Raw genomic sequence first — 23,410 nt, 5'->3', positions numbered from 1 at the left:
TATTTATATCGCTTCTCATGTAATGTTTACATGTAAAAAAGGAAATATTTCTTTACTTGTAATTACAGTGAGAATAAGTTAAACGCAAGATATGTAAACGCGGATCGCAAGACCTTCAAGCTTCATTTTCGCTTTTCTTTTCATGACTAATTCGACAGGTCCTGTTTTGTAATTATAGCAACACAGTGTGGTTACATGGCGTTTTTTACGGGATTAATGTAGCAGTTATTGTTTGGTTTAATTTAAAGTGGCAATAAGTTTATGTACAGTTAAAATACTTCGGCTCGAAACGACAAAATATGCGATACGAGCGAATAGCAACGTAGAGGTTTTCGTGATTGAAGAGCAACTGTTGTAGTTGTATTCATGTGCACCATATGCATATATGTACCGAACTAAAGGATATCAATGTGCCTTTGTCTAGTTTTTTGGCAAATGCCAATTTTCAAATAGGCAAAATTACCAAAATTTATTTAAAAACGTTATTTAAAAACAACGTACAAAAAACAAGCAAGACAAATAATAAGCAACGCCCACGTTTAAGCAAGCATCGGCAAATAGGCGCGGATCTAGGCGATTGTATCGGACAACGTTGTCACCTCGTTTCACGGCATAATGTGGCCAAGGTCAAAAGGTGATAAAGTTTCCCGGAAAATTACAAAGAGCAGTGTAACCGCTTTCTGACGGAAAACAAGGTGGCCAAAACGCTTCAACCGTCGTCAACTGGTGTTTGAGAAGATATTTAGGTATTATGACAATAACTAACGTATTTCTAGGTTTAAAATAGTGTGTGTATAGGAATTTAAAACTCAAAGCATTTTCATTTATATACACGCTCATATATGTAATATGTTTGTATGAGTATTTTAATACTGTTTAAAACAGGATTTTAAAAAGTTACAAATAAACCGCATAGTAAGCTGCGGCCATATTAGTAAACGCGATAATAGCTTATGAGAACGCTGAAACAATTGCCCTTAAAATCGCTACACTGGAATTTTTTAAACCCGTGTAGAATTAAAGGAATCGTATTGTGATAAATGTGACAAAACACACCACATTATTGTTTGTCAAGGGCGAGGCACTGGCAAAATGTTTGGGGTTCGAGAACAGCGCGAGATTCTTAAAATAAAGAATAGGCTTAAACCCAAACCAAAGCTAGATTTTTTTGTTATAACATTCTTTCTAGATTGTAATTGGGAAGAACTACACACCATAACAAAGTTTATATTTTAACAACTCCATAATAAAATATAGCAGGCAACTCTTCCACAAAACAAGGATTTAACGGGTTAATTCTTACTGATGGTAAACTGCATAATGGCATAGGGTTGCATGAGAAAACTATGGCCGCTTTCAAATACGGCGCAAATAGAACTACGATGACATAATAAACAGAAAGCGTATATAGTGGACCATTTAGTGGTGTGCTTTGAAGCATAAAATCAGAGTTCATAAACTGCAATTCCGCGCCTTACACAAGGCGGGATCGCGGAACAAAGCACAAAACCAATGCCGTGTGTACGTGATCATAGCGCACGCGTGTTGGTCACGTGCTCCCTAATCACTTTTCGGCCCCAAAACACGACTTTGCTTTTTTGCAAGAAAAAAACTCGAACCGTTGGCAATTAACCTTCCGACAGCCGCAATAAAACGCAAATTTCGCCCGAAAAGCACAAGCACCGGAAGGGGACGGTGTCACGGAAACCTCATAAAATTGAGATGCCTATAACAAGGTTGTGGGTCACGATTGCATGCGGCCTTAAAATTATAACTTTTACCCTTATTTTAAACGCTTCTTTGGATTTGGGCAAATAAAAACACCTAATTCTTTCCTGTTTGGAAGAACAGTATAACTTGAAATAATGGTTAAGCCTTTAACATAAAACTGCCGGAAAAGACAAAGTATTTTACCAGAAGTCAAACAATTTGGATTCTAAACTCAGCTGTAAGCTCATGATGTCACGCACTTTGCCTTTAGGTAAAGGTAAAAAATACCAAAAACATTCGTAATAATGTATAAAAGTTTCGTTTCCATTTCATTTACAGTCAGCAAATGCCACTTTACCCGATCCGAAATTTCATCCCCGTGTATATTACAGATCGAACTACAGATATAAGTGTAGCATCTACATATAGGTCTTGATACCAAAGGCAACAAATCGAGAACAATTTAGTCACAAATGGCCAGGGCCCGTTTAGGTCGCGCGGGAAAATTTCGGTTTCGCGTTACCGCCGTCGCTTAGAAGCGGGCCAAATTGCGGGGACCAGGTACGCCGCCGCCAAAGTACCGGGTGTGGGCCGCGCGGCCCCGCGATTCGTCTGCCCGGCGACGATTCGTAAGCCGCATTTTTCCGGCCCCTACATGAATTTTTAAGCGGCGGGAGTTGACATTACGCTTTTCAATTGTCGCTTACCGTCAATCGCGGTCACCTCTCTGTTACGAGCGGACGTTCTGGTTTTCGATGGACGGATTGCGCAGCGATTTGCGTTACATAATTTAAAAGGACGCGCCGGGAAAAAAACGGGCATTTCCTTAACTAGTACGATTACAAGGGTAGTAATTAATAACGCTGGCGTGCGACCACAATCAGCTGTACCTGTACGGGCAAGTCATTTTAAGAGCATTAGAATTTGTTACAAAAATTTGGACACACGTTTCTTGATATTGCAAATTTACCTCTTGCAAAAAGCACCGCAAATTGTATCAATTTGATTTTGATGAAACAAACCGTGGAGAAACACAACGCAAAATTGTAAAATTCGGCTAATTTAACATTGCACTAAAGATGGAAAACCTTAACAAATATAGTAACTGATCAAACAAGCTTATTTTTACATCTCATTTGTTTGAATGTAAGGTTTGACAGAAATCATTATTAAACGTAAGCTTTTACCGAACGACTTCGAACCTATTATGTTGAATTTCGGCAGTTCAAGATGTAACAAGGGTCAAGTGAATTTTGGCGAAACCTAATCCAAATGTCCAACCAAATATAGAAATTCGACCCGATTTAGGTTCTAGGCAAAATAAACCTATACAGAGCTCACGTATCACCCGATCGCTGAAGTTGAGATAACGAATAAGCGAAAATCAGCTACAACTGTTTGGGTCACTTACCTTGCGGTTGCTGGTCGAATAGTCGGAGCTCGGTTTCCAGGAAATAGTTCCGCCCCTGTAATGCGTGGCATCAACGGCGGCCGCGTCGGCAAAAACCCCGACGACGAACAGCACCGCTGCAGGCACCAGCGCCTTGTTGAGGAAGCCCCTCAGGTCCACCACCATCGCGCCTTTCCTACGTTTGGAATCCTTGGAAATCCTCGCTCGTGAAAAGCTCGGTTTTTGCTCTTCAGGTTTTCGTTCCCTTTCGCAGTCGCGTTTCGGCCTCCTTAAGTTGCAGTTTTCAGTATTCTCAGCTTTACTTCGTAAACTACGGCTGCTGACTCGGACCCTGGCGGTACAAGGTGCACATCGTGAGGTGCTAGAGTTCCGTTGCTTAACAGGGTAAACGGGCGAGCGGCTTGAGCCTTTTGCGTGCATTGCACGTCGTCGTATTAGCGGCTTGTCGCTCGAATTGTTCGTTCGTACGCGTGCTGTCCTCGCGAGCGGTTTGTCATGCAGTATGAGATAAACAATAGGCGAATAACCGCGATGGGCGATATGCGCCAGTTTAAGCGCGTGCCGCGGGAGAGAGTGGGTGGCGCCTTTTTTCCTTTTTTAAAGGGGTTTTATGAACTCGCTCAATGCGGTTGAATTGCGATGGGCAAGACTGGGCAATTAGTGGGGGCTACTTATGCGCGTGTGTGACGTTTATGAAGGAGTGCGCCACAGACGGGAACGCGCTCCAAGAAAACGCAGTTGGCCTCGTGCATTTTTGCCAATCGCCCAGAACTGACTCGTTAAACGCTGGCGCAGAATTGCGATTCTGCGTAACCTACGCCAGGAATGCGTTCTTATGCCAGTAGCTTTGGCAACCTTTCGATAACAACAACAACCAAATCTTGATTTGTTTTGCTTGATTGTTTGATAAAACGTTGGATATTGAGAACTTAGAAAAACGTGCGAGAACTTATAAAAAATGGCCTCCTTTGTGACACGACCAGCAAAATAACTTCCGGATTTAAGCGAAACGTTAAGCAATCACGAATTTTCGCAACACTTATCGAATTAAATATTACCGTAGCAGTTAGTCGTTGTTAAAGAAAAACAGTTACAACCCATGTAAGAGAATGACGCTTTGGGACTAATAGTGTTTGAATTGCAAACCAGTAAATAAAAAACTTTCGTAATGACAATAATTGGTATTTTTTAGAAATTCAAAATCGTTGCCCACTCGCAAATGTGCCATTTAGAAAAATTGTAACATCCCTGCCGAGCGTTTTCTCGCCAGCCAAAGCATTGGCGTGTCATTGGCCTCACGTTGCATTATAATCGCGCGCCCAAGCAATCTAGCCACTTTGTTGATATCTCGCAATCTGACCCGACCAGTTTTTCCCCGCATGTTGTGCCCGGCATCGTATAGCATTATGACGTTTTGTCGCTGTACCAAGCGGTTGAAAAGATGCACAAAAGCGCACGATTTAAGGTATTAGGTCGTGAACGATAAGACGCTTCGCGATCGGCCGGTGCTTAGGCGTTTTAAGCCTGCATCGCAAAATCTCCTCGTCGGAATTCAGCGATTTGATAAGTCAACGCAAAATGCGACACGTTTGTTTAAAGGATTGATCGCTGTACGAATTATAGTCGTTGGAAAAGAATAGTAGCATAAATGAACGGATCTTCTTAAACGATTTTAAATGATATACAGGAGAGGTTAATCATATTGCGAAGAAGAAATGGTTTTTATCCCTACAAATGTAGACTATAAAATAATCGCTATATATTTTGATGAAATAAATTGGTTTAAATATTTTAAACGCATTGAATATTTTTCTTTAACTTACCGAGACAAATTTAACACAAAGAGTAATTAGAATAAAATATAGCGTCAAACCCTAAACGTTACTCGAGTGGTTAACTGGTTATAGAACTTTCATAAGGCGGGTACCTATTGCCTTTACAATATTGAAAGGCACGAGCAGTTAATAAAACAATAGAGAAAAATTCATTTCCCGAGGTCTGCGACCCTAGTGCCAGCATTTCATTTTTTTGTACAACGCATTTTTTCTGACGTTTAGTGATGACACAACGCAGGTCACTGGCGCCACCCCTGTTTGGTGGTCAGTTTGCAATTTTGCTGAATCACAACGATTCGAACAAAATATGAAAATAAATTACACAACATCGGTATTAGTCAAAGATTAGCTTAAATTTGCTGTAGATCATTTAAATTGCAGAAAAAAAACTGTAAACTGCATTTTCATTTATTAAAAACAATAAATTGTTTTGTTGGTGGCGATTAACGTCGGTTTATACTTCGTTTACACCAGAAGAGCGATTTCTATCTATTGAAAAGGGAAGTAAGATCAATTAAGAATAATATTTCACAGTTAAAAAAATTAACCAAGAGTTTTTGGTTGTTCATTTACCAGAAGAATGTTATAATTGGTTCTGAATTTCGTGTCAAGTATATTATTATCTCTTTTATCTCCCATGCACGTCGTCTACAAACACACACTTACGGAAAAGCATAAATTTCGCCCATTTTTTTGGGAGAGTATCCTACTCAGATACCCACAAAACGAGACAAGGGTAGCCTGAATGTTCCTTGTGCACATTAGCGTACTTCGCAACGTAAAATCATGCCATGCCTCAAGGGCTGACCGGTACTAAAACATCATACTTTCGTCGGCAACTGCTCGAAACAATAAACGCTCTTTCACGAGCGCAACACCAAATCAACTGATGTTTATCTCCTGAATTTGGCTGCCTTTATTTTTTCCAGGTTTCAGGTTGCCGCGATAAACAAACGGTAAAAAGGGAAATTTTGACCTTTCGGACAAATCGGTTTTTACTCATTGCTCATCGAAAAAGCGTTTAAATTTGGGAACTTGCTATCTGGAAATATCGTGTTTCAAAATTCGGCGGACATATCTAAATTCCAATCGTATTGCTCACGATATAATCGCCAAATACTTTATCATCACATTTTGCTGAATCTTTTATTTCTTCGTGGGTCAACAGTCTGGCTAAACAACAGATCAACAACGGTTTAAACATTGCTAAATAAAAACTTACGATTCTGACACATCAAGCACATGGGTAATCTGAACCAAACGATTGCTTAATATTAAAAAAAAAATTAAACATAAAAGTCTTCTCCTATAATACCTTACCATAAAATGTTAACCCAAATGCTATTAAAAATAGTTACCGTAACTATAAAACTTCACCAAACAATCTCCTGAACATCTTTGTCCGATTCTAACGCGGAGTTGGGACTTTACAACAGATCCATCTCAATTGACGCCATCTAAAGCCCACGGTGTGCCGGAGGCTACACATTATCCGCAAAATAAATCCTTCCCTAAAATTTGCTACCCTATAAGCTCGACTTACCTACAATTGCCGAAACTTGACCATAGCCTATACCTGCCACTACTTTACCTTTATTAAAATGATACATCTTATTATCCTGATTTTACTGCGCAAAACAGCTAAAATAAAATAAAAAATACGACAACGTGTTTACAGCCTAGCGAAGTTCATACAACTATTGAATCGTTCGATAGCTTTGCCGACTCTTTATGTCCACACGGACTGCACAGCTGTGGCCAGCTAATTTTTTCGCCTGGGTCGTAATTAATCGGAACTCGAGAGCGTTTTTTTCTCCGCGATTTGACGGCGTGCGAGGTGTCCTTCTTGAATACGTGTTTGCCTAAACATTTCGCGCGTTCGGCGCCGCCGACCTTTCGGACTCCTCCCGGCAACCGCCTTTGTTTCTCCCGCCGAACGAATTCAGCTTTTGGCGCTAATACTTCTCGCATTGTGACGCACATCGGCTGATTACGAAAGATATGTTAAGCCCTTTGTAGCCTATTGCTAACACGCCAGGATTGCTTAGAGGTGCCCGCGCATTTGACGTACGGCTTGAAACATCCGTTTTTTTCTCATCTTCGTTTTTCTGTAAGATCGCGGAAGATAAAACACGTTCTGATTTCTCCAATATATGTGTTTTGTAAGTTTCGCCAGCATGTTTAAATCAAGATGTAATTCTGATAATAACGTATTATAGCTATAGGCTATATATATTACGTGGCAGGGTAAATTTCATCAGCATAGATAATTATTTTAACAATTTATTTTCATACTTGTTAAAAGCCCCTGATAGTAACATTGAATGCAACAATCCAAAATATTGTGAGTGTAAAAAAATTGTTGTATAATATACGGTTTCGTTTATGTTATTTTTGTGCGGTTAATGATAAATCAACACAATGGCGTGTAAGCTGACTCATTTTACACGAAGGTAACGCTTATACCCGCTCAACATTATATAATTTTTTGTGGCGTCGGCAGAATTTGTGCGGAGTTCATACAACTATTGAATCGTTCGATAGCTTTGCCGACTCTTTATGTCCACACGGACTGCACAGCTGTGGCCAGCTAATTTTTTCGCCTGGGTCGTAATTAATCGGAACTCGAGAGCGTTTTTTTCTCCGCGATTTGACGGCGTGCGAGGTGTCCTTCTTGAATACGTGTTTGCCTAAACATTTCGCGCGTTCGGCGCCGCCGACCTTTCGGACTCCTCCCGGCAACCGCCTTTGTTTCTCCCGCCGAACGAATTCAGCTTTTGGCGCTAATACTTCTCGCATTGTGACGCACATCGGCTGATTACGAAAGATATGTTAAGCCCTTTGTAGCCTATTGCTAACACGCCAGGATTGCTTAGAGGTGCCCGCGCATTTGACGTACGGCTTGAAACATCCGTTTTTTTCTCATCTTCGTTTTTCTGTAAGATCGCGGAAGATAAAACACGTTCTGATTTCTCCAATATATGTGTTTTGTAAGTTTCGCCAGCATGTTTAAATCAAGATGTAATTCTGATAATAACGTATTATAGCTATAGGCTATATATATTACGTGGCAGGGTAAATTTCATCAGCATAGATAATTATTTTAACAATTTATTTTCATACTTGTTAAAAGCCCCTGATAGTAACATTGAATGCAACAATCCAAAATATTGTGAGTGTAAAAAAATTGTTGTATAATATACGGTTTCGTTTATGTTATTTTTGTGCGGTTAATGATAAATCAACACAATGGCGTGTAAGCTGACTCATTTTACACGAAGGTAACGCTTATACCCGCTCAACATTATATAATTTTTTGTGGCGTCGGCAGAATTTGTGCGGAGTTCCGGGGCACGTCGCGACGATCGCAACAACCTTTAAATGCAAACCAGTCTCCGGCTGTAGAGTGTCATCGCGCTTTGCGTGACAACACTATTGCCGTTTCATGACTCGTTTTCGACCGAAGTTGCCCATGCATATTGGCACGGGCGAGACTTCTTTTTATGAGGATCGTCTATTGGCAAGCGACATCAACCCCCCATTTACCTATTGCGCAACCAGTCGGTTGGCTGCACGCAATACGTTGTTCAAGTGACGCCAAGTGGTTTTGGCATCCACCAGTTGGTCTGTCAAATAATAGTAACGCGACGAGCAGTGATTAGGCAAAAATTAACACGGTTTGGCGAATAAATAATGTGCTTTTCAACAGCCAGAACCATAACCGAGCAAAGATAGCCAACCTTGATAAAAAAAATGATTGCAACCTTGATGAGAATTCACATTTTAAGTTATTATTTATTACAAACGCAATCAACATTATTTATTACTAACGCAAGCAACAACAACAGCATTGTTTCTTACTGGTTTGAATGTTTCCGAACTGCAGCCAATAGTTCTTTTTAAACAATAACGCCTTATAGCTTAACAATTATGTAGAATAAATATCACCGTGGCAGCTTTTTTATTAGTCACGCTAATCTAAAGGTATAAAGGAAACGCTACAGTAACTTGTCTGTAAATATACCTTATGTTTTTTTAATCGAAAAGAAAACGGGACGATCAAATCACCAAATGTGCCCCCGGTCATTTGTTTTAAATTTCCAACCATATAGTTGTGTGTTCGCGTTTTTTTTCTTATCAAATTCATCTATGTTTCCTCACCTTTTAATAATTATAATTCAATCTAAATACAAAATTATGTTACAACAAATTAAGCGCATCAGCGACAATTGTCGACCTATATAGATCGACAAATTTTCACTCGTCAAACAATTCATCGTCTTCCGGGAAACAAAACGTCGCTACGACAATATTACGCGCATCAGCGGCACGTGTTTTTCAATAAGTGTCAAATCGACCTACACAGACCAACAAATTTTCTTTCGTCCTAAAAGCTTTCAGAAAACAAACGGCTTGCGGTTCAAACATAATACACGACTGGGTCTGCCTTCTTGCAAATCACACCGGCGACTGATGGAGCGCAATTCGTTCTGCTGGGAACAACACGAACACTGCGCGCTCACCTCTTACCACCTTTTGTTTTAAGCGACGGCGCGGGCAAGCGCAAGATCGTTACAAATGCTGACAAATTGTAGATCGAGTGTCGGGCGGCGCGGCCGGGCACTATCGCTCCAATCGTGACGCTTTATCGTTTCACGAATCTCGCTGTGCGCGATTCCTATACTTTCCTTACCTTTGTGGCGAGGCACGATTCCGAGATAAAATTGCGGGGCAATTGCCGCCACAAAAGACCCGCCGACTTCGGCATAGGTCATACGATCTCGCTATAAATCGCGCGTCGTTGGGGAAAAACCCCGGTCTCTTGGGTTTCGTGTGAGGCACACTTGCGTTGCGCGATGCCAAAATAAAGCTGCTCTCCTGTGTGATGAACCACGTAAGTGAGGTCGTTCAAGGTCAAGGTTGCTTTTCGCTGTGGCGTCGACTGTATACGTTGACCCCATTACTGTTAGTTATTTTGGCCGAAAAGTTATAAAGTGGAACCAAACTGACATGAACGAACAACAACAGAACAACATTAAACAAATAAACGTATGCCTATGCTTCACGTGGTTTAAATAAGAATTCCGTTACTATTTTATTTGGGTTGATTTATGTTTGTTATACTGTCCGTTTAATATAGTTACAATTCTGCGTTTTTCGAATAAACAGTTTTAACTTATCTCACTATTCTTCTTCTCAATTCCTAATTTAATTTGTCTTACTATACATAATTGTTATGAGCTACTTTAGAGAGATATCTATCTTCCTCATCTATCGTTTATTCCTGGACCTGTCCAATATCTTAACTGTTTTGTTCATTAATTAACGTGCGACTTTGTACACAGAGTTACCGATGCGGTTTTTATTAATGTTGCGGCATTAACCTCAACAGTGAAAAATCTCACAATTTTGAAATAGGATTCTAGCTTTAAATAACGGCAGCCACTACACACACATTCGGATGCAGAATACAAACTATAGATTAAAACAGCAAGCGTTTGATCGTGTTGATCAACGACCTTCCCGCTACACAACCTCGTGACTTTCTCGAAAACCTTAATGTTTTAGCCAGGTCGATCAGGATCCGCCCTTTAAACAACGAGTGGCAATTACACACACATTAAACAAACCTGCGACGAATTGATCGGCCGACCAGGGCACTTCGGTACAGGGAACGTGCGATAAATAGGGGGGTCAAGGGGGAGGAGGCTTTACATTATGATTACCCCATATTAAGTTAGTTCACTTTGATTAACAATGTTTTGTTTTACCTTTCGCGCAAATGAAATTATCCTGATCGGCTATTGCTTAAACTCGGTTTTCGAACCGTTTTTCAATGGGGACTCTTTTTACAAAACGATAATAAATATCCATATACGCTGCGTGTTACGGTGTAAGCTATTTTGTTAAACCGTTGCATTGCGTGCTTGAACGCCATATTCACTCGTTACACGATGCCTTAATTTTAGCTATTACGTTTGTATCGTTTTGCCCCATGTGTTTACAATAAAAAAAATGGGAATAAAGCTTCCCCCATGGAAAGCGATCTGCGGGCGCGCCCCTGGTATGCGTGACAGGATCAGAGCTATGATGGCGTCGTGAGGCCAACGCTTCCCTCCTACGTAACAGGTAAACTTTGATGACGTTTGGCTAAATCGCCAGGCGAAATGTCAGGGTGCCAGTGTACGGGAGCAATGCGCAGAAGCGGCACGAGGCGCCAAGACTCTTGCGCCACAATGCGCGTTTGGCGTTTTGCGCGCCATGTCGATCAATGTTGGCCGGAAATGTAATTGCTGTAGTTATTATTCGAGCGCGTGAAATGCCAACGCCGCTTTTCGATCTATTTCTTTTTTTGCCACGTCAAACATAGCTATTCAACGACCGCCGATCTTATATAAAACTGGCGCTAACGTTTTAAGAAAAATCCAAGAGCACGATAGTTAACGCGTATCGTCTTTTATGGTGGCGACACAGAGAGAACGTTTATAAAACGGAATCGTTAAATAACTGATGACGTCAAACTTCAGAACTGGTGGTGATCGCCTTCGCTCGCTGATTGATCGATTTTCAAACGCTTCGAGGAATTTGATTTCTTTGACGTTATCAAGAAAACGAAACTGCGTCATAACCATTCAGCTTGGGCTGACTTGGCGTTTTATTCGCGCCATTTCGCGAGTGGAATGCGTGAATGCGGCATGCACGGAATCGCTTTCGCTGATTTTAATGGCCGTAATGCAATGTAATGTGTAATGATTTCGTCACAAGGCTGATTGTTCCGATGCTGCCTGTAGTCAAGTTTTTGCACTCCAATGAACTACTCAGTACGTGCCAGGGATTGTATGATATGTACCTTACACGAAAAAAAGGCTTTTTAATCGGATTTGGCCGAGCGGTTCAAACTTCGCCTGGCCTCGATTAACGCCAACGGGATTTTCCCGCGTTTCAGCTGAACTGTGTTGATTGCGCACGCGAGGTGCATGAACGACCTGTGCAGCATTACACGACGTAATTCAGCTGCGTGTCCCCCGTTCGTGTGCGGACAAAGAATTCGAAGAAGGGCGGGACAAGACTTACGCCATGCGAAAAACTTCAAATAACAAGCGATTCATTGTAACGTGCCTTTAAAGTTTAAACCCCAGTCCTAATATAAAGTTGAGCAACGATTTCCATCCAAAGGCCGACTAGGGAAAAGTTTTCTAGAAAACTCTTTAATCGATTGGATATTTAAATCTTGAACAATGTTAAAGTTGAATTCAACCAACGATCGAAGTAGACCTTGATGTTAAAACATACTGATTATTGTGGCATTAAAACGGCTTGCACATATTGAGGAGATAAGGTTAAATATTGTAGTGATATTTGACGATTTTAAGTCTATTAAGACGCTGACCAAGCACTTTATTTAATGCAATGTTTTATATTTATTAGTGTTTGATTAATAGTTAGTCATAATGTCCTCACCATTTAGGTAAGAAGCACAGTCCCATAAATATTCTCACGAATTGCACAAATTCGCACTAAATAAACCCAATAACCTTATGTAGCACCACAAATTAGTAGATTTGTAGCTTTTTGGAGCTTAAATTTCTTTACCTGTTCTATATGGTATTTCTTTACCTGTTCTATATGGTTATTTAAAGCTTTACCGCGTTCTTTCACACTGCAAAGGCACGCACAGCGAAACGTGCGTCATGAAGACCATTGCTCATCTGCCGATTTTCTGCTAAACATCTGCGACGATGAGCGGCAAGCGCCGGTTTTAAAAGCGACCTGTGAAGAGGCGGCGGTTAACGCAGTTGGGCTGCGCCTTGCCGACGCAAGCACTGTTTTACCCGCAATTGGCGCTTATGCCGCATTCGACTGCGGTAAACAGCAATTGGTTGGAGGCAAAATTGCCGACTTCTGCCTCCTACGCACGCCCGGGTGTGTTGAACCACTTAGAGTTGGGACTCTCGCTTTCTTTAGTGCCACTGGTTCGCAGGACATTTGAGATCAAGTCGCATACTGGTCTTGACCGTCCGAGGCGAGCCTATCCTCATTTCGCCCCCGTTAAGGCTACGACAGATTGCGGGTATTTTTCTAAAATCTAATTCTGGAAGTGAGCTAATTGTAATGACGTATAGCCTTCGCCCGATGTACGCATTTTTCCCCATGTTTAATATTTTTGCGGTTGAAGCGCAGGAAAATTAAAATGTACCAAGCCTAACAGCACCCTCGTAATTATTGTTTGGTATTTTTATGCCTTCGGCTACGAGCATAATTGTTACGTGTAACTAATGGTTGATAAATGTAATTCGTCTGGGAAACTACACAATCAACATAATTTAAAAACGTTGTAAAACAATATAACAAACAATTTGGCGTTCGAGGTTAACTCACGATGCTTTACTTCCATAAAGCAATTGGTTCAACCTAAAACGACGCATGTTGCACGAAAAGTAATAATGGAAATATATGTTTTGTTAGTATAATAACGCAATACGCAGAAAACAGTCTGATGGTTCAAATGGCGTTCTATAGATGTTTGATGTGATAAAAATTAGACATCCAATTTAACGACTATAACTTATTTCTGGTTATTAAGATATGCGCTGTACTTATTATCATGCGTTCAACCTAAAATTAAGGTTTGCAAAAATATGTCGATTTTTTTAGTATTGTATATTTGTGTTTGTGGCAAATAATTTAACAACAAAAAAAATAATCCGGGAAATATTTAAAATACCGCAAGGGATATTCATCCAGAACAATAGAATTACAGCATAGTTAGGAAAAGGTAATTGCCAGTATGCCATAGTAAGCCGTTGTAATTAAATGGATTTGGCAACCACCACCTGTCAGCAAAACAAAGAGCTAACGGATATTTGTGGCATCTGGAACATGTCTCGGCAGGCTAGCTATACCTAGTAAGGATCACGACCAATTGCGGCCATACGAAAAGTCTGGCTTGCCAGCTTGAAATTTTCTCACTGTTTGAACGGTATCTTGAACGTTTAAAATTTGTAATATCCGACATACAAGCAAAGCCTTTCCTGCGCGTTAAAGAAGCGCTAGACCGCAAAAACCGCTGGAAGCGAAAAATACCGCGATCGCAACATAAAGCAAGAAGATGGCGACGCAGGCGAAATAACTCAGCACCGAAATTACACTCCAGTGGTCGCCCTGACTCAGGGCTGATCGAGATTCAACAACAGATAACGGACTGACTCTGACCTGAAACTCAAACAACTTTGTTTCGCGATAATTCCACTGACGCGGACCGCAGTTACCCGAGTCTATTTTGCGCACGTTCCACCGTCAGATATATGTACTTTATGTATATGTTCGCGTTTATAGACGACGTAGGCCCGGAACGTAGGCGTCACTTGAAATTCGAACTCCTGCAACTATTACTCTTTTAATTTTGTTTTCTTACCCTGAAAGCTATTCGTCGCCTTGGGCCGTTTTAGTTTCCAAGTTTAAAGAGAAAGGTTCGTTTTTTATGTGCGCAAGAATGAGATGTCATCTGTATACAACGGCATTAAAAACAACGTTTTCTAGTTTTTTTGCGGTATGTCAACATGTTTAACGTGGATTTGAGAAAGTCAAAGATAATATAGGCTCTTTGTAAGAGCCCTGTGCTCCTCACAAAACCTTGTACTCTATATTTGGTTGTACTCTGTAGTTTATTTGGTTGTATAATGTACTTGCGTGGGATTAAAGCGACGTTTTTACAACGCCTTTTTGGGACAACGTTGAATATATATTAGTAGGCAAAAGCCAAATCCAGATAACAAAATCTGCTGGGTGGAATGCCGGTAATCTCCAAAAATGCAACAAAATGTGTTACATTTCAGATAAATAGAGAAATAGAACAAAAAATTTGGAGATTTTTCAAAGGAGAGAAAGCACTATGTAATTGACTACAACTATAGCGAATAATTCTTCAATAAAAACTTCCTAACATTTTTTATTTCATCCTTTCACAGCATTTTTTTGCTACCATTACGTAAATTTAAAGCTATCTTCGTTTCTCGGAAACTCGATCACAGCCTCACGTAAATCTTTTTCACAAAGAGGATCATATAAGGATTATGCATTTCTACCAAACAAACCGGCATTGCGGTAATGATTTCAGCTTTAGGCTAAATATACGTCACGTGGCGAAAATTGCACCACATTTCTATCAAAGCTCATATTAAGCCGCCAATATGATCCACTTTTTAGTCGACACAATAAAACATTTTAAAGCAACCACACTATACAATGAATCAGGGTACTTATTGGCCAAAATAACAATTTGTGCGCGATTGCTTTAACATGTCAAGAAATTTAGCCACCACACACAATCCACATAAGGTATTAAGGTGAATCGTTTTAGAGAATAACCTATACTTTTTCACGTTTTCAAATAATTTTTGACTATTCTGCTTCTTTATAATAGCATATACAAGTCGGTAAATTGCAAGACTTGGTCGAAAATGATTTGTGCTTAATATACCCAAAGCACAACGTTTACAAAGCTACAAATAAAAAGACTATTATTTTCCGTTTTAGATAAAGGCTATACGTAATACCTTAAAACAATCTCGCTAAGTTTTGTCGACTGTTGTAGCCGTATGCACTTTTTTATCGACCTTTTATGGAAAGTTTTCAGTTACGTCAGAAAGTCACCGATAGGGCATATCACTTCTTGCCTTCTTTAATCAGCAAGTCCTAGAAATACATTAACTATGACGCAAACATGCCTTGCCGTTAAAATTACGCTGAAATTTGTCCCGCAATGATCGATAAGGTAAATGGAAGGGGAATTTGTTATACACTTTTCTCGCGCAAATCTATATTATTAAGCTGATACATATCGTTTTATTATGCCGTGACGTAGTAGGTTATGCCATCTGATTAAAAAAAAACATTATTAAAACTCTAAAAGCGTAGTTTTTGAAGCTGGTAAAATTGTCACGAGATCGTCAAAACTAAAATACAGAGTTTTTGGATCAAAACAATAACGTAGTCTTTCAACTTCCTGATATTGCTGACATTTGCTTTTGATTGATAGGAAATTTCGTCTTAACTTCAAATACATGACTGATGCTGACTAAGCTTATTCTGTTGGTGATGTTTTATTGTTTTATTCGTGATGTTTAAAAGTTTCACTATAGTAATATTAGAGTGAAAACATTATGATTATACACGCCGTAAACGGCACATTGTTGACGTATACAACTCATATTTTGACTTTGCGTTATTTCTTTAAGGTTTAAACATGGCTGAAAAGCAATAGAGGGATATATTGTTGCTTTAAGTCAAAGAGAAAAATTGGTTTGGTATACCGGTATTGGTGCACTACTTAGATGGGAAAGCAGTTAGGACGTCCGTTTAAATTATTTCGTTTCCGCTTATAGTCAGTCATAAAAGTTCAGGCGATTTTGCGCTTGTTGCATAAGAACACTTTTTTAGTGGGGCACAATTCCTTCGTAACTTTTAAAACAGAAAAAGTTAAGAAAAAAATCTTTATTAAAAGGTCCTCCGATTGATTTTTTTCGTAACATCATTTGCTGATAGGGAGAAAAATAATATTTTAAGCTAAAACTACTCAAGAAGAAAATAAAATTAAAAAAATCATTTTATTAAGTGTCTGATTTTCTGATCATTATCTTTTCGAAATTCTTAAACCCAAACAATGTTGTGTATGGATTGTCGAACAAGCTGCCAGCCAACGCTTCTGGTAATACCAGGTAATTCTCAAAACACGTTTAAAACGTTTCCGAACGAGTATAAATGACTGGATTTTATTGAGGAAACTTTTCGTGTAAGTTATTTTAAACCTTGAAAAAACCCAAATCATTGGTTTTGTTTATCAGCATGTAAATACGAATTTTAATTATAGATACAATTGTAAATAGGGAAGTGAAATACACTGCTCAAGTCAGGTTCGACTGGTTTCACGACATAGACCGTATAGGGCGTAGGCTAAACCTTTTATGACGTTATAAAACAAATTACGTGATTCAGCTTCATGTGTCCATTCTCATAATATAAAGCAACGAAAAAACCTATTGGACTCCAATATAATAGGCAAATCTTTAGAAAAATAAATTTACTTAAGCCAGCCTACACTCGTTTATGTAGGTCTTAATTTATTTTTTGAAACATTAGTTTCAATAAAAGTAGTTTAATCGAACAGCATATGGTTCACTGTTTTAAAAAAGGCAAAACTATTGAAGTACTGTTGCCGTTACACACGTCATATCAGAAGCAAAAATCGGGAGACATCGCCAATTGGATATTCGCTATACTTGACTGTACGATAAAATCGTTCGTAAACTTTGAGTCTTTTTAAATACATTTCCACACGCGCACGCTGGACATGGGAATATTATATTTTTTAGCTGTTTATATAAAAATTCTGAGATTTCGCTGAATAAAAGTGTTTTTGTTGCACCGATTATCTTTCGCGGGTTAAAACTTATTTGCTTCTTGTAGTATGTTTACCGACGCAAAATTTAGCATAGTTCGCAAAATATCGCGTTTATTGCAGCGGTTTACCAGGGAGAAATTTTTATTTTAAACGGGGTACGAATTTGTCTGACGTTGGATAGTGTTTTCAAAACAGTGTAAAAATTCTAAAGTGTATTCAGTAAATTGCGGATTAGTTTTTAGTGGTGGGTTCTCCAAATAAATTCATATTTTCGTCACGTTTAAATACTGGGTATTGGCTTGTTCAACCCGGCTTAGCAAACTTACTAAGGCAGCGTTTCTTAACCGGTGCGCCATGGAAGGCTGCTTGGTGCGCCGCGAGCGAAAGGAAAAATGTCGAAATCATTCCAAAATTAATCGGAATAAGACTTAACGGGCAAAAATACGTTTTTATTTTCAAAGGCTGGAAGTCCCTTCAAAGATATGCAACTATAAAACCCATATAATATAAAAATGCAAGCAATTTAAGAGAAATATTTCGCGCTCCCTTCGCTCGCAAGGTGCGCCGCCACGTTTTCGTACGTTTCTAGGTGCGCCCCTAAGTAAAAAAGGTTAAGAAACAATGTACTAAGGTATTAAATAAATTTCGGTTTGCGTTAACGCCCTTTTTAAACCTATCCAAGAAGAACGTCATGTGCGATAGTGATGAAGAGCCCACAGCAAGATGGATGGTTTTATTTTGTTAAACCAAATTTCAGGTTTATTTCGCAAATTTTAGCGATTATTGCAGGTGCAATTAATTTACATAGCCGGTTCAACAACACAGGTCAGTTAGAAAATAGTAACCAGCGGACAAAGCCAGGGATTTCATATAGTCCAATTATTATCCCCATGTGTAAAAAGCAATCAAAATTAATAGCATGACAAAGAATGATAACAATACTGGAATTAATATTATTATATAAAAAATGTACATATTTTTTTTACTTTGTGTTCATATGCATCCTCATATGCATCCAGAATGTTGTTATGCATTCCCACTATCTCTCGTAGGGCACCGACAGAAATCGGCCATCATATTAATGTTCCACAGACCTTTGTGTAGTAAAAGTTTCTCTATCTCTACCTAGCGGTAGTTTTATTTCAAAACTAACTTCCTATTATGTTGCAGTAATTGTCCTCGTCTTGTTTCCTTTCATATACTTTGTCAGGTCGAAACAGTTAACTCTAACGTCTTACTCTATTGTTATTTTGCGACCTTTTATAATGACATAAATCAACAGAGTAAAAAGTAGACCGTAACCAATCCATACAAATCTTCGTGGAAAAGTTAAGCTTGCTCTTCACTAACTTGTAGTGCTAATTTGGGGGAAAATAATCTAAATGCCTGTTGGTAAAGCGACGGTCCCGGTATGGCTGGAGGTCATCGAACCTCACCGCAGGCTAGTTGTTTTTCTGAGCTCCTTGATGTTTGCATCATTAATCGCCTTTCGTTGAACTATGATACGTGAGCCGTAATCGTTAATTGGTCAAAAAACGACTTCAAAAAGTGTAGATCATGGTTCTTGTACATATATATATATATATACATTATTTCCTCTTTATCATTCAATACTGAAATGAAGTTTTGTGAAAAAAAATTAACGTGACAGAAAAATCTAAAACTATAATCAGAACAAGTCTTCTTTTTGTAATCAGCATGATTTACCAGTGTTATCTTTGTGTTTCCACTTGATTCGCAGTTAGAAATAAAGAAGCACGTTAAACAGTCCACATTACCCCCGAAAATACATCACTTTCACAATTTTGGTAATCATGGATATAAGACCCACAATGCTGTGATAAAGAATGCAATTTTGCGTTGCGGTCTACAGAGTCGCAATATTTTAATTTTGTCCTAATAAGGTATTATAAAGAAATAACGATATATCAGTACAGTTATTTTTAAACCCAAGGACAAAAATATAAGCACGAACTGTTGTTTAACCGTAATGTCCCAGCGTGTATATCAATACCTGGGCGAGTTCTCAGAGTTTTTTTTGCGCTCCGCATCGGACTGTTCGTTAGATGTCGCTATTCAAACATCGGCGTTTTAACGTTTGGCGTTTGAAGGATTCATTTTCACAACGTGTAAATCTTTCGCCTTTTACCAAAGATTTCCGGAAAGTTTTAAGGATTCATTTTGCCCTAGTTAACTTCGTTCTTTACAGAGTTGATAGTTTTTGTTAATTTTCGTTGTCAACGAAAATATCGTGTAATACAAAACAACAAGAAGAAAACCAACTGTGGCTAATGAAAACAATAATATTAAACTAAAACAAAACTTGTGTTAAAACTAAACGTTTCACAGATGTTTCTTGAAAAACATTAGCACATAATGCATTTTATGTGGTAAAACTTGGATAATCCGATTTCCATCTAGCAATACAACTCAGTGGGTTTCGTTCATTCTATTGTCGCATTTAACAACAGAGGGTAAAATACAGATATGACGTAGTCTGTTGGGACAGTATTGTTTTGTTCGGCGTATAGGCTTATTCAACGGGGATTAGCAAACTTACTATGGTATTAAGTTAAATTTCCGTTAACGTCTCTTTTAAGCCTACCCGATAATAACCTCATGTGATGTGCAAGAGTGATAAAGAGCCCATATCACGATGTATGGTTTCATTTTGTTCAAAACAAATTTCAGGTTAATTTCGCAAATTATCGCGTTTATTGCAGTTGCAATTAATTTACATAGCGAGTTCAACTATACATACAGTAAGTCAGTTAGAAAATGGTAAAAACTATATTTACCCAGCGGGCAAAACCGGGTATTTTACCTATAGTCTAAGTCTAAGCATTATGCCCATCTTTTGTTCGATTATGATTTGTCCTTGAGGTAACTTCAAATAAAACAAAGTCCACAGAAAAGCCACATCCACGCCTGTGAGTTAAGTTGGTTTGCTCTGAGCAAATGAAAAACAATGACGTTTGTCATGTTCTTTGTGTGAAACCAACAGGCGCAGGAATCTTTCAATAAGGCGGCGGAAATTCATTTAAATAAAACCGCTTGCTGTGAATAGCGAACAAACCGTCAGGGTTGAGTTACAAGCGAAAGGACACGATTTCCGTGAATATGATGCCCCCACGTTTGACTCGTTAACATATAGACGCTGTCGCATAAACAACATTTCTGACTGCCCTTCGTTTGTCCTCAAACTACACCAATGTTAAAAACGTACAGACGTGTTAGTCTAATGCAGTGTTTCCCAACCTTTTTACACTAGTGCCCCCTTGGGTTTCATAATATTTCATATCGCCCCCATCATCTTGCTTTACAGTAAAGTATTGTAATATTTGTTGTCTAACATCATATTGTCTGCACTTTCGTTTCAAAGAGCTGTCAGTCATATTTTAGGTTGTCTAACACACATTCACTATAGGAATTTACATGAACATGTGTATAAATTGAACTAAGTTAATGACGTAGGTACCAATTTTGACGTTAGCTCAACATAAAAGATTAATTCCTATATTTTACAAGGTTATGTCATTACCAGGAAAAATTCAACTTTCTGCGCCAAGACTTTAAATCATAGGTCGGCAATCTTTTCTAGTCGCGGGCACCAACCAAACTCAGAATGGTCTCTGCGGGCCGTACAAAATGTTAACTAAGAATTGTGTTATTCAAATGTTAGAACAACTGTGCATCAGGCGGGCCTCGGATTTTTTGCATTTAAAAACGTGTTTAATACATTTAAGGAGACATTAAGAAAGTGTTGGCGCGAAGCGCAATAAAAAAATGTTTGTTCGATTTAAAATTCGAGTCCATACGTCGTTAATCATACTACCAAAGAAAAGTATAATGAAACTACTTTGAGAAAACGCGATAACTTTAATAGTTAATCTAGTTCAGTGTTTGACGTTGGAAACCTCTGGTCTAATGAAATGTAAAATTAAAGCACAAAAATTAAAATCGCCCAACTGCCCAATTCCTAAGCTGTCAAGGCATTTGTCTGGTGCATTATACAGACGACGCAACCAATATAAACAACTGAAACTTGCAGGAGTAAGCCAAAAAAACGAAGACATAACTTAAATAAGGCAATAATACAAGAATATTCAAGAAATATAAATCATGCATCAAGGCCCAAGGGGTTCTAACAAAAGTTGCATGGATGAGTGAATCTGCCTTGGTTTAACGGTTGATTGGACAAGCCCCTATCAGGCAATTATGTGATTAGTTGCTTTTAAGCCAACTTGACTCTTTTTTTTCACTTCACCAACCTTCTTTTTTCAATAGGTTTTTCGTAAGCGTTATAATGCGTGTAATAAATAAACCTAATACAAATGTTAAATAAATCTGATAAAACAAAGCTTGAAATTATTACAACAAACAGACGGTCAAAAAACGGATTATCTTCAACACCATAATCTTATTGTGTGACAAAGACCAATTACTTCTTGCACATAATGTCACCATATGCGGCAAACATCGTACGCAAATAAAAGTCACTGACTACTGTATAGGTAAAGTACTTAGTAAAAAAGATACAGGTGAAGTGAAGTTGAGCTAAAACAAAATATAATAAACGAAACACGACGATGATCTTTTTGACCAATGACTAAAAAATATTGGAACTTGAACAATTATGTAACCTTTTATTTAATTGTAAACCGTGTATGGTTTTGTAGTTTAAAATTTTTCGGTATTTCTTGGTTTTCTCGCTTCGAGTGACTTTATTTTGTAAGTATATGCTTTACCCTGTTTGGAAAACATGTTTTTGCAGCTGAAGAGCTATAGCCTACTACATGTGCTGTTTTCTATAACAGTTATTTTAGGGGAATTATAAAGGTTTTAGAAATGATGCCAACAAATTACCTCATAACACGACGAACGCTTTATCTTCAAAACGCGACGAGGGCGCGATCCAAAAACTGCATCAAAATGTCACGTTCCATGTTAAACTCGTGCCGGAATTTGGCCAACTTGCTTAATGTTGGAAGAATGCGATGGTAGTTATCCATACCGCGAAGGCGACGCATTGAAACTGAAAATACCCAAAGCGCTAATGAAATCTATTAATCTAGTTTAGTTGTTATCAAACTGTGCATCGCGACGCCCTGGTGCGTCTTTTGGCTTTTTAAGGGTGTCGCATTATGATTTCATTTCGTATTTGAACTTAATGCGTTCATAAGATGCTTACAGGTATTCATTCCATGACATATGCATTTTCTTCTCGTTACAAGAAAACAGCACCAATTGATTTGAATTTCTTATTAACAGAAAGACAAATAAATATAAATTAACACAATTCCTATCGCTAGCCGTGTCGCATGTCAAACAGACTTTTCTAGTGGTGTCGTTAAAAAAATGTTCTCTGGTCCAGTTTGAATACGATCTCTATAAAGAAAAAATTAAATGTTGTTAACCTACTTCAATTGTAGTTATAATTTTGCCCGAATCAAATTTATTTTGTATCAGTAGTTTGATGGGACAATAGATATTTTCCTAGCATATGCCTCCCTTCGCGATCAATTGTTACGATACAATACAATTTTTTGTTTCGTTTCTTTGTGTTTAATGAACCATACTGTACAGCAGTGTTCAAACCGCGACCTTCGGATTTAATAAACCATACTGTACAGCAGTGTTCAAAAGTTTAACTTTTATCCAGCAGTTTTAGTGAACCGCGAGCCATTTTTGTTTAAGTTCTTTTGACTTTTTCATTATGACTTATTGTTGCATCACAAGGCAACAAGGCCATGACTTCTAAATTACACTTTTAAGCTAATTTAAATAATGGAGATACAGTTTTTTTTTTTCGATTCGCGCGAATTTTAAGACCAACGATACAATAAAAACCATTGAGCATTAATATATACGCGGAACAACACATATACTATTCGGAATAACACATTATACTTTTGCGTAGACGCGATTAGGCGCCGCTGTTCTGACTTTGACGTTTGAGCAGCGCTCTTTGGCAACGGACTATTTGCTCTTGTTGAGGGTTAGGAGGGGGCAATTGATTTAATTAGTTGATTGGGATGGGTTGGAATATTTCGT

The 23,410-nt window shown here is 38.6% G+C and overlaps 1 protein-coding gene and 1 pseudogene across 1 annotated transcript in view; one reads left to right on the top strand and one right to left on the bottom strand.

Moving 5' to 3' along the window:
• Window positions 1-3,541, bottom strand: part of LOC146139967 (IgGFc-binding protein-like) — a 50,981-nt gene extending 47,440 nt beyond the window's left edge. The window contains exon 1 of the mRNA XM_083392574.1: window positions 3,122-3,541. Coding sequence (XP_083248700.1) covers window positions 3,122-3,541 — 420 coding nt within the window. The remainder of the gene's footprint in view (window positions 1-3,121) is intronic.
• Window positions 3,542-19,460: 15,919 nt separating this feature from the next.
• LOC146139966 (U5 spliceosomal RNA) lies at window positions 19,461-19,569 on the top strand (annotated as a pseudogene).
• The last annotated feature ends 3,841 nt before the right edge of the window (window positions 19,570-23,410 follow it).

The sequence above is a fragment of the Ascidiella aspersa genome, chromosome 6 (assembly GCF_963924565.1).
Source record: "Ascidiella aspersa chromosome 6, kaAscAspe10.2, whole genome shotgun sequence".
NCBI lineage: Eukaryota > Metazoa > Chordata > Ascidiacea > Phlebobranchia > Ascidiidae > Ascidiella > Ascidiella aspersa.
Note: the sequence above shows the minus strand (reverse complement) of the source record. Positions and strands in the feature narration are given on the sequence as shown.